This window comes from Budorcas taxicolor, chromosome 2 (genome assembly GCF_023091745.1).
Source record: "Budorcas taxicolor isolate Tak-1 chromosome 2, Takin1.1, whole genome shotgun sequence".
Taxonomy (NCBI): domain Eukaryota; kingdom Metazoa; phylum Chordata; class Mammalia; order Artiodactyla; family Bovidae; genus Budorcas; species Budorcas taxicolor.
The window spans coordinates 178,156,004-178,170,003 of NC_068911.1; the positions used below are offsets into that span (position 1 = coordinate 178,156,004).

General features: G+C 52.5%; 1 protein-coding gene across 1 annotated transcript in view; it reads left to right on the forward strand.

Moving 5' to 3' along the window:
• The window catches only part of TAS1R2 (taste 1 receptor member 2), a 23,152-nt gene extending 9,358 nt beyond the window's left edge, over nucleotides 1-13,794 (forward strand). Inside the window, exons 3-6 of the mRNA XM_052636360.1 lie at nucleotides 2,799-3,572; nucleotides 5,901-6,110; nucleotides 11,989-12,112; nucleotides 12,866-13,794. Coding sequence (XP_052492320.1) covers nucleotides 2,799-3,572; nucleotides 5,901-6,110; nucleotides 11,989-12,112; nucleotides 12,866-13,794 — 2,037 coding nt within the window. The remainder of the gene's footprint in view (nucleotides 1-2,798; nucleotides 3,573-5,900; nucleotides 6,111-11,988; nucleotides 12,113-12,865) is intronic.
• Nucleotides 13,795-14,000: the final 206 nt, after the last annotated feature.

Here is a 14,000-nt window from a genome sequence, read left to right on the forward strand (position 1 = left end):
CTAGCTAAGGATTTCTAGCACACAGTAGGTATTCAGTAACGTTGCCCTTGTTGTGTGAAGCGTCTTGCACGCGAATGAAAGCTCAGAAAGCGCCCCACGCCACTCTGCAGAGCTTCCTAGCGTGGAGTCTGCCCCATGGCAGGTCCTCACAAACGTGCTATAGAATTGCTGTGCGTGTGTTAGTTGCTCAGTCGTGTCCGACTCTTTGCGACCCCATGGACTGTAGCGCGCCAGGCTCCTCTGCCCATGAGCTTTTCCGAGCAAGAGGAGTGGAGAGGGTGGCCAGAATCACTGCTGCTCTTCTAGTTTCCTCATCCTGATCAAAAAGGCATAAATGGCATAAAATATCTGCTTGTTAAAGAGCCGCTAGCACAAAACTCGGCTGACAGTGGGCCGTTACAAACACTGTAATTTTTGCTGTTGTTTTTATGACATCAGGCACCAAGGTTCTGACTCATAGTAGGTGCTCAATAAACGTTAACAGTCTTACCTGAAGCATCCGGTCAGGACTGAACTCACTCTTTCATTCATTTAGTGAGTGTGTATTGAGCATGCGCTGAGCCGGGTACCGTTGCAGGTGTTGGCGATGGGCTGTGGAGGCACAGAAATCTGCCCTCATAGAGCTGACCTCCTGGGGGGACAGACGGAGGGACCAGTGCAAATCAGGACGTGATACAGGGTGACAGGAAGTGAGAAGTGCGCTGCAGGAAAGGGGAAAGGAAAAGGAAAGTGAGGTCGCTCAGTCGTGTCTGGCTCTTTGTAACCCCACAGACTGGAGCCTACCAGGCTCCTCTGCCGGGGTCCAGCCCCGGTGGATCCAGGGTGATTCGAAGGTGGGGACGGAGTCGGCGTCCTGGAAAAAACTTGTTTAATTACAGATATAGAGGGAGATTAGACACAGATAGTGTAGTAGGAGAATTAGTGGAGGAAAGAGGCTGAATAACTGGTTTACGCGGAATCCCAATCACCACCTACGTAGGCCCCAGGCGTCTTTCCGTTCTCCCGAAGGAGAGGAGGCACTGAGGCCTCCCCGGTCTGATCTCAGAAGCCCAGGCAGGATTAGCAGGCTTGGTAAGTACCCACATTTCAGAAGGGAATTCAGCCAGGAAAACAGGGAGCGAGAAAGAAACCACACGGGGGAATCAGTCTTTCCAGAAACTGATCCGATTTCTTTATTTTTCAGGTTTGTTTATATACCTTTTTGTTATACATAGGGATGAATACAGAGTCATGCAGGGGTCAGCAGACCTGACCCTTGTCACAAACAGGTGCTTCATATAAAATTATACAAAGGTCCTTTGAGTTTCATCATCTTCTGGCCATGAGGTCTGCTGACATTTTATGGCCCTTTCTGATACTGGTCAGTTAACCAGAAAACTTATTTTTCCAGGGGTGATTTTTTTCTTAAATCAGGCGCCACGCTCCAAATAAAGTTGCATTCCTATAGGGTGAGGGTGTAGTGAGTTACAATCAAGAAAGGAATTTACTTAACCTAAGGTTTAACATGATTAATCTTAAAGGTTAATACTTATTTCTCCTATATGCTAGTTATATTCATTATAAGGGCAGGAATATGGAGATTTAGCAGCAAATATTGGCTCAACAAATGTAAACCCTTCACCAATGTTTCCTTTAAGATCTATTTAGTCTTAAGATAGTGATAAAGTTACATTTTTGCATAGCAAGGAAACAGTGATTTATGACAAAGTACAGTGGTCTATAATAAAAGAGAAAATTCATTAACTCAAAAAGTCTAGTATTGCTAACATCAAAAAACTACTATATTTCCTTTTCTATATTCCAAATACATTGACTAATATATTCCCAGGTGCCTAAGGATATGGGGGCCTGATGGTAATCATTGACTCATCATTGAAAAAAGCCCTATGCTAACACTCCAAACTCTCTGTGCTGTTTATGGTTGAGAGGTTGTCACACAAGCTAGTCTGTCAGCAGAGAGGTTTGACCTGAGACATCCTTGTCACACCCAGGGCAGGGGATTAGCAGTAATTATTGGCATGACAAAAGAAGAAAAAACCCTTCACCAATATAGTTCCTAATCGACCCACTAATACTATACTAATGATATTCTACCTTCTCAAAAGAGTCTATATTTAGAAAGTTTTAAAACATCCCGTGCCTCTCACAGTTGGAAGGCTGTAAACAATCACATGCGGCTGGACGAGCCTGATCAGGCAGGCCAGAGAACCTCCAGAGTTCGTTGAAACACTCTTGTCATGCCCAGGAATTTTTATTAACTGGAGCTGCAAGTTAACTCCTTCTCCGAGAGAAATGGTTATGGGGGAGAGCTCCCCGTAAAGTACTCTGGTTTTGGGGTTAGATGCTCTGGAACAGGGGGTTTCCTGAGGCTTGATCACGCCTTTGCGTATGCCATGCTTCCTTCCTCATGACCTTTGCCACGCGCGGAGTTCCTCACGCTGGCTCCCAACACTGCTCCATCCCATGGGATTCTCCAGGCAAGAGTACTGGAGTGGGGTGCCATTTGCTTCTCCAGGGGGTCTTCCCCACCCAGGGATTGAAGCCGGGTCTCCTGCATTGTAGGCAGATGCTTTACTATCTGAGCCACCAGGGAAGTCAGGGAAAGTCAAGTCAAAGTTAAGGGAGGTGGGCCACGTTGAGGGGACGGGTGGCAGGTGAAGCGGGGGAGGGGGAGACTGGATGGAGGCTTAAGGGAGGTGAAGGAGGAAAGGAGCTTTGCCGGGTGAGCTCCCCGCCACCCCCCAGACCCACCCTCACCCCCAGCCCCCGCTAATGCCCAAGGACCCTCCGCTCTGCAGATCACCTACAGCGCCATCAACGACGAGCTGGGCAACAAGGGCAGGTTCCCCGCGGTGCTGCGCACCATGCCGGGCGCGGACCACCATATGGAGGCTATGGTGCAGGTGCTGCTGCACTTCCGCTGGAACTGGATCGTCGTGCTGGCCAGCGGCGACGACTACGGCCGCGAGAACAGCCACCTGCTCAGCCAGCGCCTGGCGCACCGCGACATCTGTATCGCCTTCCAGGAGACGCTGCCCACGCCGCAGCCCGACCAGACCATGACGCCGCAGGACCAGGAGCGTCTGGAGGCCATCGTGGGCAAGCTGCAGCAGAGCACGGCGCGCGTGGTGGTGGTGTTCTCGCCGGAGCTGGCCCTGCACAACTTCTTCCGCGAGGTGCTGCGCCAGAACTTCACGGGCGCCGTGTGGATCGCCTCCGAGTCCTGGGCCATCGACCCGGTGCTGCACAACCTCACCGAGCTGCAGCGTGCCGGCACCTTCCTGGGCATCACCACCCAGAGCGTGCCCATCCCGGGCTTCAGCGAGTTCCGTGTCCGCCGCTCCCGCCTCGGCCGGCCCGCCCTCAACAGGAGCAGCGGGGGAGCCACCTGCAACCAGGAGTGCGACACCTGTCTGAACACCACCGAGTCCTTCAACAGCATCCTCACGCTCTCCGGCGAGCGCGTGGTTTACAGCGTGTACTCCTCCGTCTACGCCGTGGCGCACGCGCTGCACAGTTTCCTGGGCTGCAACCAGAGCGGCTGCCGCAAGGATGTGGTCTACCCTTGGCAGGTGAGGTCCGGCCCGCCGGGTACCAAGGGCCTCAGGGAGCAGGCGCAGAGTCCGTGGTTGCCATGGAGACCGCCAAGCGCTCAGCGCTCAGCTCCGGCCTCGCTTTCCCTCGGTGTGTTCTGGGCAAGTGAGTGGAAGAGGCCACGGCGCACGCCCTGCCTCCAGGCACATAAGAGTCCTTTGTGGTGACAAAACAGACTACCTTTGCTGAGAATTAATTTAATCATCCCATCCACGAGAACCTGTCCTGGGACCAAGATTTGGGTGGCATTCTCCAGCAGGAATCGCCTCAGGCAAGGGGAGCCCGGGTTCCCCACACAGCCTCGCCAGGGTGAGGGTGCTGAGGCTGGGCTTGTAGCGTCCCCTCAGCTCTCAGGTTTGCTGATCTTGTTCCAGTTCCACCTCGCCTTGATTCAGACATGGAATTGAAAGCTGTGCATTCCTGGTTTGCGCATGCGCGTAGACACATCCTACCATGCGCCTTCGGAAGGCAGAGGCTTCACTGAGGACCTAGAACGGCAGAGGAGATACACACCAGAGATGTACACTTTCTGCCCGCTGTCAGACATCTCTGCTTAGTTTACTGGCTTTTTCACAGCCCACTCTGTTGCTCAGCCACCTCCCACCCCCATCTTTATCCTCTCCTGACAGCCCTCAGGCATATCTCATACAGTCCACCCGTGGGGAAGCGGGTGGTGATGAGCTGAGCAGAGCCTCGGAATCAGGCAGACCTGAGCTCGAGTCCCAGCTCTACCGCCACTAGCTGTGCGGCTTTGGGCAAGTTACTTGACATCTCTGAGCCCAGTTTTCTCATTTCTTAAACAGAAGGAGTAGTATGTACACTGCCGAGTTATTGGGAGGATTGACAGTAATGCATGTACCTTACCTGGTGCAGAGCAGAAGCTGAGTGTCTCCTCCTCGTCTGACTTTAGGAGAGAGGGTGGGGCCTGGGGCAGCCCCACTGATGGAGCTGGGGGTGGGGCTAAGTGGGGAAGGGGAAACAAGCACTTAGGCTCAGTCCTGTCTGACTCTTTGGGACCCCTGTGGATTGTCACCCGCCAGGCTCCTCTGTCCATGGGATTCTCCAGGCAAGAATACTGGAGTGGAGTGGGTTGCCATTTCCTCCTCCAGGGGATCTTCCCGACCCAGGGACTGAACCCATGTCTCCTGCATTGCAGGCGGATTCTTTACTGCTGACCCATGGGGGAAACCCCAGGGGATGCAGGTCCTGGGCCCAAAAGGGGAGTGGGGAGAGGCCCAGGCCCCTGCCGGTAATAAGCCCTGACCACTCAGGAGGATTGATCCCGCGCCTTGGACCCCTGGAATGCAGGTTGCTTAGCCCAGCTCTGCCAGGTCACTGCAGGGGTGGAACACGGACCCCAGCGCTGGCTCCCAGGGCCGCTGCCATCCTGACCATCGCCCTCAGGCCTCCCTGCTCAGCTCCCGGGCCATTGCCCTCGGGCCTCACTCTCCTGGCAGGGCAGGGAGAAGGCTGGGGACCAACTCCTTGGGCTGTGTGTCTGGCAGTTCCCGAGGTGGGGTGAGCTCCGAGACGTACGTAGTCCAGTAGACTCTCTCATTTATGGAAGAAAGATCTAGGAGCCAGACAGATGAGATATCTGAGCCGGAAGCCCTTTTGGGATCAGCCCAGACAGGTTCAGTGACTAACTCGAAGTCACACAGCAAATTGAGAACAGGGTTAGGACTGGAATTCAGGCCAAAGGATGCCCAGTGCAAAGCGTATTTAGTTCATACCAGCTTCTGCTCGGTGAGAATGAGGGGGCTTGGGGTGGGGAGAGACTGAAACCAGACTTAGCTCCACAGTGTGGGGTGGCAGGCAGGACCCCGGGGGCAGGGAAGACCCTGGCAGTGGGAGAGGCAATGGGTTCTGAACCCCAGGCATTGGGTCACAGAGGGATGGCCAAAGTGACCTCCAGGGAAAAGGAGTCATGCCGACGTCTCCTAGGAGGTGAGTGCTGACTGTTATCCAGGCACTGTTCTGAGCCTCTAGTGGAGACTCACTCATTGATTGCTTCAGAGCCCAGAAGATCAGGCTTTTTTGACTCCCGCTTTGCCAAAGAGGAATCTGGGGTTTATAGAGGTTAAGTGACGGGTCCAAGGCCTCACAGCAGGAGGCAGATGGGCTGTGAAAATCCAGGTGTATCTGACTCTAAAATCAGATCTCGCAGCCACTGCCTCCAGACTGCCACATTTTTGCAGTTTTATCATCAGATATGGATTTCAAGGCCCATGGGCTGGTAGAATTTTTCCCGGGTTTGGCCTGACCTCTGATGCCAGCTCCACTTCCCTTCCCTCGGGCCTCTCTAGCTGCTTCTGGAGATCAGGAAGGTCAACTTCACCCTCCTGGGCCACCAAATCTTCTTCAACGAGCAAGGGGACCTGTCCCTGAACCTGGAGGTTATCCAGTGGCGATGGGACCTGAGCCAGAACCCTTTCCGGAGCATCGCCTCCTACCAGCCATTCAAGCGGCAGCTGAAGCGCATCCAGGACATCTCCTGGAACACCCCCAACAACACGGTCAGGCTCGGGGGCCTGGGGGCGGGGCCTGGGGTGGGGCACCAGGGCTGGAGCTGGGGTGGGAGGGCCCTTTGACCTGGGCTCATTATTGATAAGTGGAGGCGTCTCTATGTGTGGGTGTATCGTCTGGGGTCCTGGCCTTCTTCCCCTGACGGAGAACTGCCCACGTTCAGGGCTTTCTGGCTCCTCAGGGCCAAGGGGCTCAGGACATGTGTGGATTGAAGACTTCAACTCTCATGCTAATCCGGAGAATAGATGCCGTTGTTGCTTAGTTGCTCAGTCATGCCCGACTCTTTGTGACCCCATGGACTGCAGCTCGCCAGGCCTCCCTGTCCATCACCAACTCCCGGAGCTTGCTCACACTCGTGTCCACTGAGTTGGTGATGCCTCCAGCCGTCTCACCCTCTGTCTCCCCTTCTCCTCTTATGTTTTATGTGATAGAAAGCCGAAGGCGCGGAATGGTTGTGTGGCCTGCCTGAGGCCACGCAGGTTGCTGTATCTCTCTATACAGCAGACAGGCTACACCCTATCAAGGAATACTGACCTTCTGGCAATGACAGCTCTGCTGTCTGCCGTGGCTGGCATCTGTCAGTCTGAACTCTGGTTTTACCTTCTTTCTGTAAGAATTCGTCAGAATGCTACTGGGGTGGAGAGGGCAGAGGCTGAGCCCTGTGGGGGTGACAGAGGGCATCCAAAAGTTCTGCAGAGGCGTTATCACTCTCCCACCCCCACCCGACCCCCTTTCCAGAGGCTTTGGGTGGTGCTAGTATCCTGAGCTTCTCGGGGATTTTCATGGAGTAAATTGGGTTGATGTCTTTATTCATTTGCCAGGACTGCCATCGCAAAGGACCACAAACTCAGGGCTTAACCCGCAGAAATGTGTCGTCTCCCAGTTCCGGAGGCCAGAAGTCCCAGATCAAGGAGTCAGAGGCTTGAGGCCTCCTGTCCCAGGCCTCTCGTCTGGCTGCTGGTGACTTGTGGTCCCTGCTGGCTTTCCTGGGCTCCTGCCACATCGCCCCATCTCTGCCTTTATCTTCAGGTGGCGTTCTCCCCATGGGCATGTCTGTCTCCAAGTCTCCCTTTTTGTAAGAACAGCAGTCATGTGGAGATGATCCCCACCCTCTTTCAGGATGACGTCATCTCAGCCAGTTACATCTGCAAGGAGCCTATTTCCCCTGTAGTTTTCAGCTCTCTTGTGAGGTGCATATAGGTTTGTAACTATTGCATCTTCCTGATGGATTGACTCTGTTATAAATATAAATATCCTTCTGTCCCTTAGTAAGCATTCTTGTTGCTGTTCTCCCTGCTCTGGCTTCCTTTGAGATTTTCTCTTTTTTTATTTAAATGTTTGTAGTTTGAATTTATGTAGCAGCTTGACCATTGCATGTGTGCTACGTTGCTTCAGTTCAGTTCAGTTCAGTCGCTCTGTCATTTCCGACTCTTTGCGACCCCATGGACTGCAGCACGCCAGGCCTCCCTGTCCATCACCAACTCCCAGAGTTTACTCAAACTCACGTCCATCGCGTCGGTGATGCCATCCAACCATCTCATCCTCTGTCGTCCCCTTCTCCTCCTGCCCCCAATCCCTTCCAGCATCAGGGTCTTTTCAAATGAGTCAGCTCTTGGCATCAGGTGGCCAAAATATTGGAGTTTCAGCTTCAACACCAGTCCTTCCAATGAACACCCAGGACTGATCTCCTTTAGGATGGACTGGTTGGATCTCCTTGCAGTCCAAGGGACTCTCAAGAGTCTTCTCCAACACCACAGCTCAAAAGCATCAATTCTTTGGCGCTCAGCTTTCTTTATAGTCCAACTCTCACATCCATATATGACCACTGGATAAACCATAGCCTTGACTAGACAGACCTTTGTTGGCAAAGTGATATCTCTTCTTTTTAATATGCTGTCTAGGTTGGTCATAACTTTCCCTCCAAGGAGTAAGTGAGTGAAGTCACTCAGTCGTGTCTGACTCTTTGCGACCCCATGGACTATAGCCTAACCAGGTTCCTCCGTCCATGGGATTTTCCAGGCAAGAATACTGGAGTGGGTTGCCATTCCCTTCTCCAGGAGATCTTCCTGACCCAGGGATTGAACCCAGGTCTCCCACATTGTAGGCAGACACTTTACCGTCTGAGCCACCAGGGAAGATACTCCAAGGAGTAAGCGTCTTTTAATTTCATGGCTGCAGTCACCATCTGCAGTGATTTTGGAGCCCAGAAATAAAGTCAGCCACTGTTTCCACTGTTTCCCCATCTATTTGCCATGAAGTGATGGGACCAGATGCCATGATCTTAGTTTTCTGAATGTTGACCTTTAAGCCAACTTTTTCACTCTCCTCTTTCACTTTCATCAAGAGACTCTCTAGTTCTTCACTTTCTGCCATAAGGGTGGTGTCATCTGCATATCTGAGGTTAATGATATTTCTCCCTGCAATCTTGATTCCAGCTTGTGCTTCCTCCAGCCCAGCGTTTCTCATGATGTACTCTGCATAGAAGTTAAATAAGCAGGGTGACAATATACAGCCTTGACGTACTCCTTTTCCTATTTGGAACCAGTCTGTTGTTCCATGTCCAGTTCTAACTGTTGCTTCCTGACCTGCATATAGATTTCCCAAGAGGCAGGTCAGGTGGTCTGGTATTCCCATCTCTTTCAGAATTTTCCACAGTTTGCTGTGATCCACACAGTCAAAGGCTTTGGCATAGTCAACAAAGTAGAAATAGATGTTTTCTGGAACTCCCTTGCCTTTTCGATGATCCAGTGGATGTTGGCAATTTGATCTCTGGTTCCTCTGCCATTTCTAAATCTGGCTTGAACATCTGGAAGTTCACGGTTCACGTACTGTTGAAGCCTGGCTTGGAGAATTTTGAGCATTACTTTATTAGCATGTGAGATGAGTGCAATTGTGCGGTAGTTTGAGCATTCTTTGGCATTGCCTTTCTTTGGGATTGGAATGAAAACTGATCTTTTCCAGTCCTGTGGCCACTGCTGAGTTTTCCAAATTTGCTGGCATATTGAGTACAGCACTTTCACAGCATCATCATTTAGGATTTGAAATAGCTCAACTGGAATTTAATCACCTCCACTGGCTTTGTTTGTAGTGATGCTTCCTAAGGCCCACTTGACTTCACATTCCAGGATGTGTGGCTCTAGGTGAGTGATCACACCATCATGGTTATCTTAGTCGTGAAGATCTTTTTTGTGTAGTTCTTCCGTGTATTCTTGCCACCTCTTCTTAATATCTTCTGCTTCTGTTAGGTCCATACCATTTCTGTCCTTTATTCAGCCCATCTTTGCATGAAATTTTCCCCTTGCTATCTCTAATTTTCTTGAAGAGCTCTCTAGTCTTTCCTATTCTATTATTTTCCTCTATTTCTTTGCACTGATCACCGAGGAAGGCTTTCTTATCTCTTCTTGCTATTCTTTGGAACTCTGCATTCAGATGCTTATATCTTTCCTTTTCTCCTTTGCTTTTCGCTTCTCTTCTTTTCACAGCTATTTGTAAGGCCTCCCCAGACAGCCATTTTGCTTTTTTGCATTTCTTTTCCATGGGGATGGTCTTGATCCCTGTCTCCTGTACAATGTCACGAACCTCCGTCCATAGTTCATCAGGCACTCTATCTATCAGATCTAGGCCCTTAAATCTATTTCTCACTTCCACTGTATAATCATAAGGGATTTGATTTAGGTCATACCTGAATGGTCTAGTGGGTTTCCCTACTTTCTTCAATTTAAGTCTGAATCTGGCAATAAGGAGTTCATGATCTGAGCTACAGGCAGCTCCCAGTCTTGTTTTTGCTGACCACAGGTTTTGCTGACTAGAGCTTCTCCATCTTTGGCTGCAAAGAATATAATAAATCTGATTTCAGTGTTGACCATCTGATGATGTCCATGTGTAGAGTCTTCTCTCGTTGTTGGAAGAGGGTGTTTGCTATGACCAGTGCGTTCTCTTGGCAAAATTCTATTAGTCTTTGCCCTGCTTCATTCCGTATTCCAAGGCCAAATTTGCCTGTTACTCCAGGTGTTTCTTGACTTTTGCATTCCAGTCCCCTATAATGAAAAGGACATCTTTTGGGGGGGGTTAGTTCTAAAAGGTCTTGTAGGTCTTCATAGAGCCGTTCAGCTTCAGCTTCTTCAGCATTACTGGTTGGGGCATAAGCTTGAATTACTGTGATATTGAATGGTTTGCCTTGGAAATGAACAGAGATCATTCTGTCGTTTTTGAGACTGCATCCAAGTACTGCATTTTGGACTCTTTTGTTGACCATGATGGCCACTCCATTTCTTCTAAGGGATTCCTGCCCACAGTAGTAGATATAATGGTCATCTGAGTTAAATTCACCCATTCCAGTCCATTTTAGTTCGCTGCTTCCTACAATGTCGATGTTCACTCTTGCTATCTCTTGTTTGACCACTTTCAATTTGCCTTGATTCATGGACCTGACGTTCCAGGTTCCTATACAATATTGCTCTTTACAGCATCGGACGTTGCTTCTATCACCAGTCACATCCACAGCTGGGTGTTGTTTTTGCTTTGGCTCCATCTCTTCATTCTTTCTGAAGTTATTTCTCCACTGACCTCCAGTAGCATATTGGGCACCTACTGACCTGGGGAGTTCCTCTTTCAGTATCCTATCATTTTGCCTTTTCATACTGTTCATGGGGTTCTCAAGGCAAGAATACTGGAGTGGTTTGCCATTCCCTTCTCCAGTGGACCACATTCTGTCAGACCTCTCCACCATGACTGGTCTGTCTTGGGTGGCCCCACACGGCATGGCTTAGTTTCACTGAGTTAGACAAGGCTGTGGTCCGTGCAATCAGATTGGCCTGTTTTCTGTGATTGGTTTCAGTCTGTCTGCCCTCTGATGCCCTCTCTCAGCATCTGCCGTCTTACTGAGGTTTCTCTTACCTTGGACGTGCGGTGTCTCTTCACGGCCGCTCCAGCAAAGCACTTTGACCAGCGCTATGACCGCCACTGCTCCTGACCTTGGACGTGGGGTAGCTCTTCTTGGCCGCTTGCTGCTCCAGCGCCGCGCAGCCAGGATAATTTTTATACAACCCGAATCTCATCAGGCCACTCCCCACTCAAGACGCATGCATGGCTGAGGCCCCTGACCCTGCATTTTTAGTGTCTTAGTCCAACCCCCGACCCTCCCCACTCTCTCTCAGAGCATCCTGGTTTCAGCCAGGCTTAGACACGCCCTCTCTCCAAAAATGCCAACCCCAGCCTTTCCTCCACCCCTTGCTCTTACTGTTTCCTCTACTTGTAATTCATTCTGTTAGCAAACAGTCATTGGAGGCCTCTGTTCTCAGGAATACAGCAGTAAAGCATAGATGTGGCCGCTGCCTGCCGGCTCTTGTTCTCCAGACAGCTCTGCCCCTCCATAAAGCTGCGTTAAGTAGGCCTCCTGGTGGCAGGTGACAGAAAGTGATATAAATAAAGTTAACTTATTGCCTTGCGTCATGGAAGGCTCCAGGGTTGACCGTGAGGCTTCAGGCAAGGCTGGATCCAGGGTCTCATTCTCCCCATCTCCCAGATCCTGCCTCAGGCAAGTTCTCCACCTCCCTGCCCCACCGCCCAACCCCTCAGAAATAAGAGAACTTCTAGGAGCTCCAGAGTCACACACTGTTCACTCAGCAGCCTCAGGTCTCCATCTCAGCAGCTGAGTGCTGTCTCCTGAAGAAGGTAGATTAGGTCTTTGCTGGGCAAAGCTAAGAGCATTTCTATCACGGTCCAGTTCCAACAGCAGTCCTGTCACCTGCCCCTCCCCAACAGGGGCCAGTTTCCCTCCTCGGAGCATCCCGCTGGGGGTGAGATGGGGAGAGGAGGGTCCCCCAGAGAGCGGGAAAGAGGACTCAGGGTCTTCTGTCCTCCTCCCAGATCCCTGTGTCCATGTGTTCCAAGAACTGCCAGCCTGGGCAGAAGAAGAAGCCGGTGGGCCTGCACCCCTGCTGCTTCGAGTGCATTGACTGCGCCCCGGGCACCTTCCTCAACCAAACCTTAGGTATGACTCCAGGGCCACACACGGGCCCTGCACCTGCCTGCCCTCAGGGGGGTCTCCCTCAGGCCTTTCACCTTTGCGGGGTCTTGGCAGTCTCCCCGGGGACACAAGTGTCCAAGGACTGAGGACTATATATTTCCCACCAGAGGATGAGATCTTGGAAAAAAAGAATTACAGTTGTTAGGCTCTGAGTCAAGGAGTCGGTGAGAGTCGCTCAGTTGTTTCCGACTCCTTGTGACCCCATGGACTGTACGGTCCATGGAATTCCCCAGGCCAGAACACTGGAGTGGGTAGCCTGTCCCTTCTCCAGGGGATCTTCCCAACCCAGGGATCGAACCCAGGTCTCCCACATTGCAGGCGGATTCTTTACCAGCTGAACGGGGAAGCCCAAGAATACTGGAGTGGGTAGCCTATCCCTTCTTCAGCAGATCTTCCCGACCCAGGATTTGAACTGGGGTCTCCTGCACTGCAGGCAGATTCTTTAACAACTGAGCAAGTCAAGGAGCCCTTGGTTCAAGTCCTGCCTCTGTAACTTCCTGGCTTTGTGACTTTAACTGGCTGACCCTCAGTTTCCTCATCTGTGGAATGGGGTTGCTGTGAGGGGTTGATGAGCCAGGGGGTGTCAAGGACTCAGTGAGCATTGGTGGCCTGTAGCTCTGTCTCCCTCCGGTGGGGACCAGACCCAGTGCAGCCGTGGAGAAGGTGGATGCTGAGAAGGCGGGTTTAGCTGACAGGAGCTGCCCTGGGCTCTTGCAGATGAATTTGACTGCCAGCCCTGCCCAAGCTCCGAGTGGTCCCACAGGAAAGACACCTCCTGCTTCAAGCGGAAGCTGGCCTTCCTCGAATGGGACGAGGCCCCCACCATAGTCGTGGTCCTGCTGGCCGCGCTGGGCTTCCTCAGCACCCTGGCCGTGGTGGTCATCTTCTGGAGGCATGCTCAGACGCCCGTGGTGCGCTCGGCGGGCGGGCCCATGTGCTTCCTGATGCTGGCGCCGCTGCTGATGGCGTACGCGGCGGTCCCCGTGTACGTGGGGCCCCCCTCGGTGTCGTCCTGCCTCTTCCGCCAGGCCTTCTTCACGCTCTGCTTCACCGCCTGCATCTCCTGCATCACCGTGCGCTCCTTCCAGATCGTCTGCGTCTTCAAGATGGCCCGACGCCTCCCGCGTGCCTACAGCTGCTGGGGCCGCTACCACGGGCCCTATGTCTTCGTGGCGTCCGTCGTGATGCTCAAGTTGGTCATCGTGGCCAGCAACATTCTGGCCACGACCGCCATGCCCACCACCCGCGTGGACCCCGACGACCCCAGGATCATGATCTTGTCCTGCAACCCCAACTACCACCGGGGGCTGCTGATCAACACCAGCCTGGACCTGCTCCTGTCCGTGCTGGGCTTCGGCTTCGCCTACACGGGCAAGGAGCTGCCCACCAACTACAACGAGGCCAAGTTCATCACCTTCTGCATGACCTTCTATTTCTCCTCCTCCGTCTTCCTCTGCACCTTCATGGCTGTCTACAGCGGGGTGCTGGTCACCATCCTCGACCTCCTGGTCACCGTGCTGAACCTCCTGGGCATCAGCCTGGGCTACTTTGGCCCCAAGTGTTACATGATCCTGTGCTACCCGGAGCGCAACACGCCGGCTTACTTCAACAGCGTGATCCAGGGCTACACCATGCGGAAGGACTAGTGCTCCACTGCCTGCCCTCGGGGACGTGGGCCTCAGCGTCGGGAGGCAGAGGCCAGGGGGCTTGCTCACTCCACTCCAGATGGAGCCAGGTGGTTGCGGGGCCACTCTGGCCTGTTACCACCTGGCCCTGGTCTCTGATTGGCCGTCCCTCCAGGCTTCTGTGCGTCCTGGCCATCTTTACCCACCTAGTGATGGATGCCTAGGTA